The sequence below is a fragment of the Passer montanus genome, unplaced genomic scaffold (assembly GCF_014805655.1).
Source record: "Passer montanus isolate IOZ18808 unplaced genomic scaffold, ASM1480565v1 scaffold10121, whole genome shotgun sequence".
Taxonomy (NCBI): Eukaryota; Metazoa; Chordata; class Aves; order Passeriformes; family Passeridae; genus Passer; species Passer montanus.
In genome coordinates, this window is record NW_024356641.1 from 1 (window position 1) to 352 (window position 352).

Sequence of the window (352 nt, forward strand, 5' to 3'; positions counted from 1 at the left end):
ATCCCCGGTCCCTCCCCGTCCCCCCCGCCCCCCGGGGCTCCCTCCCCGCGCCCGTCCCGCGGAGCCCGGCCGTGCCCGGTGCCAGAGCGGCGGGGGCGGCCATGGGCAAGGACTATTACCGCACGCTGGGGCTGGCGCGGGGCGCCTCGCCCGCCGACATCCGCCGCGCGTACCGGCGGCAGGCGCTGCGCTGCCACCCCGACAAGGACCGCTCGCCCGGCGCCGAGCAGCGCTTCAAGGAGGTGGCCGAGGCCTACGACGTGCTCAGCGACCCCAAAAAACGGGAGATCTTCGACAAGTACGGGGAGGAGGGTGAGCGGCGGCGCCGGGGGCCGGGGGGCCGGGCCGGGGG

At 78.1% G+C, this 352-nt stretch overlaps 1 protein-coding gene across 1 annotated transcript; it reads left to right on the top strand.

The window, feature by feature from the left end:
* Positions 1-10: 10 nt before the first annotated feature.
* LOC120505960 (dnaJ homolog subfamily B member 1-like) lies at positions 11-344 on the top strand (the record flags this gene model as incomplete). The annotated part of the gene is made up of 1 exon (XM_039716964.1): positions 11-344. A coding segment is annotated over exon 1 (243 nt), but the record flags the coding sequence as incomplete, so codon positions are not given.
* Between the last annotated feature and the right edge of the window lie 8 nt (positions 345-352).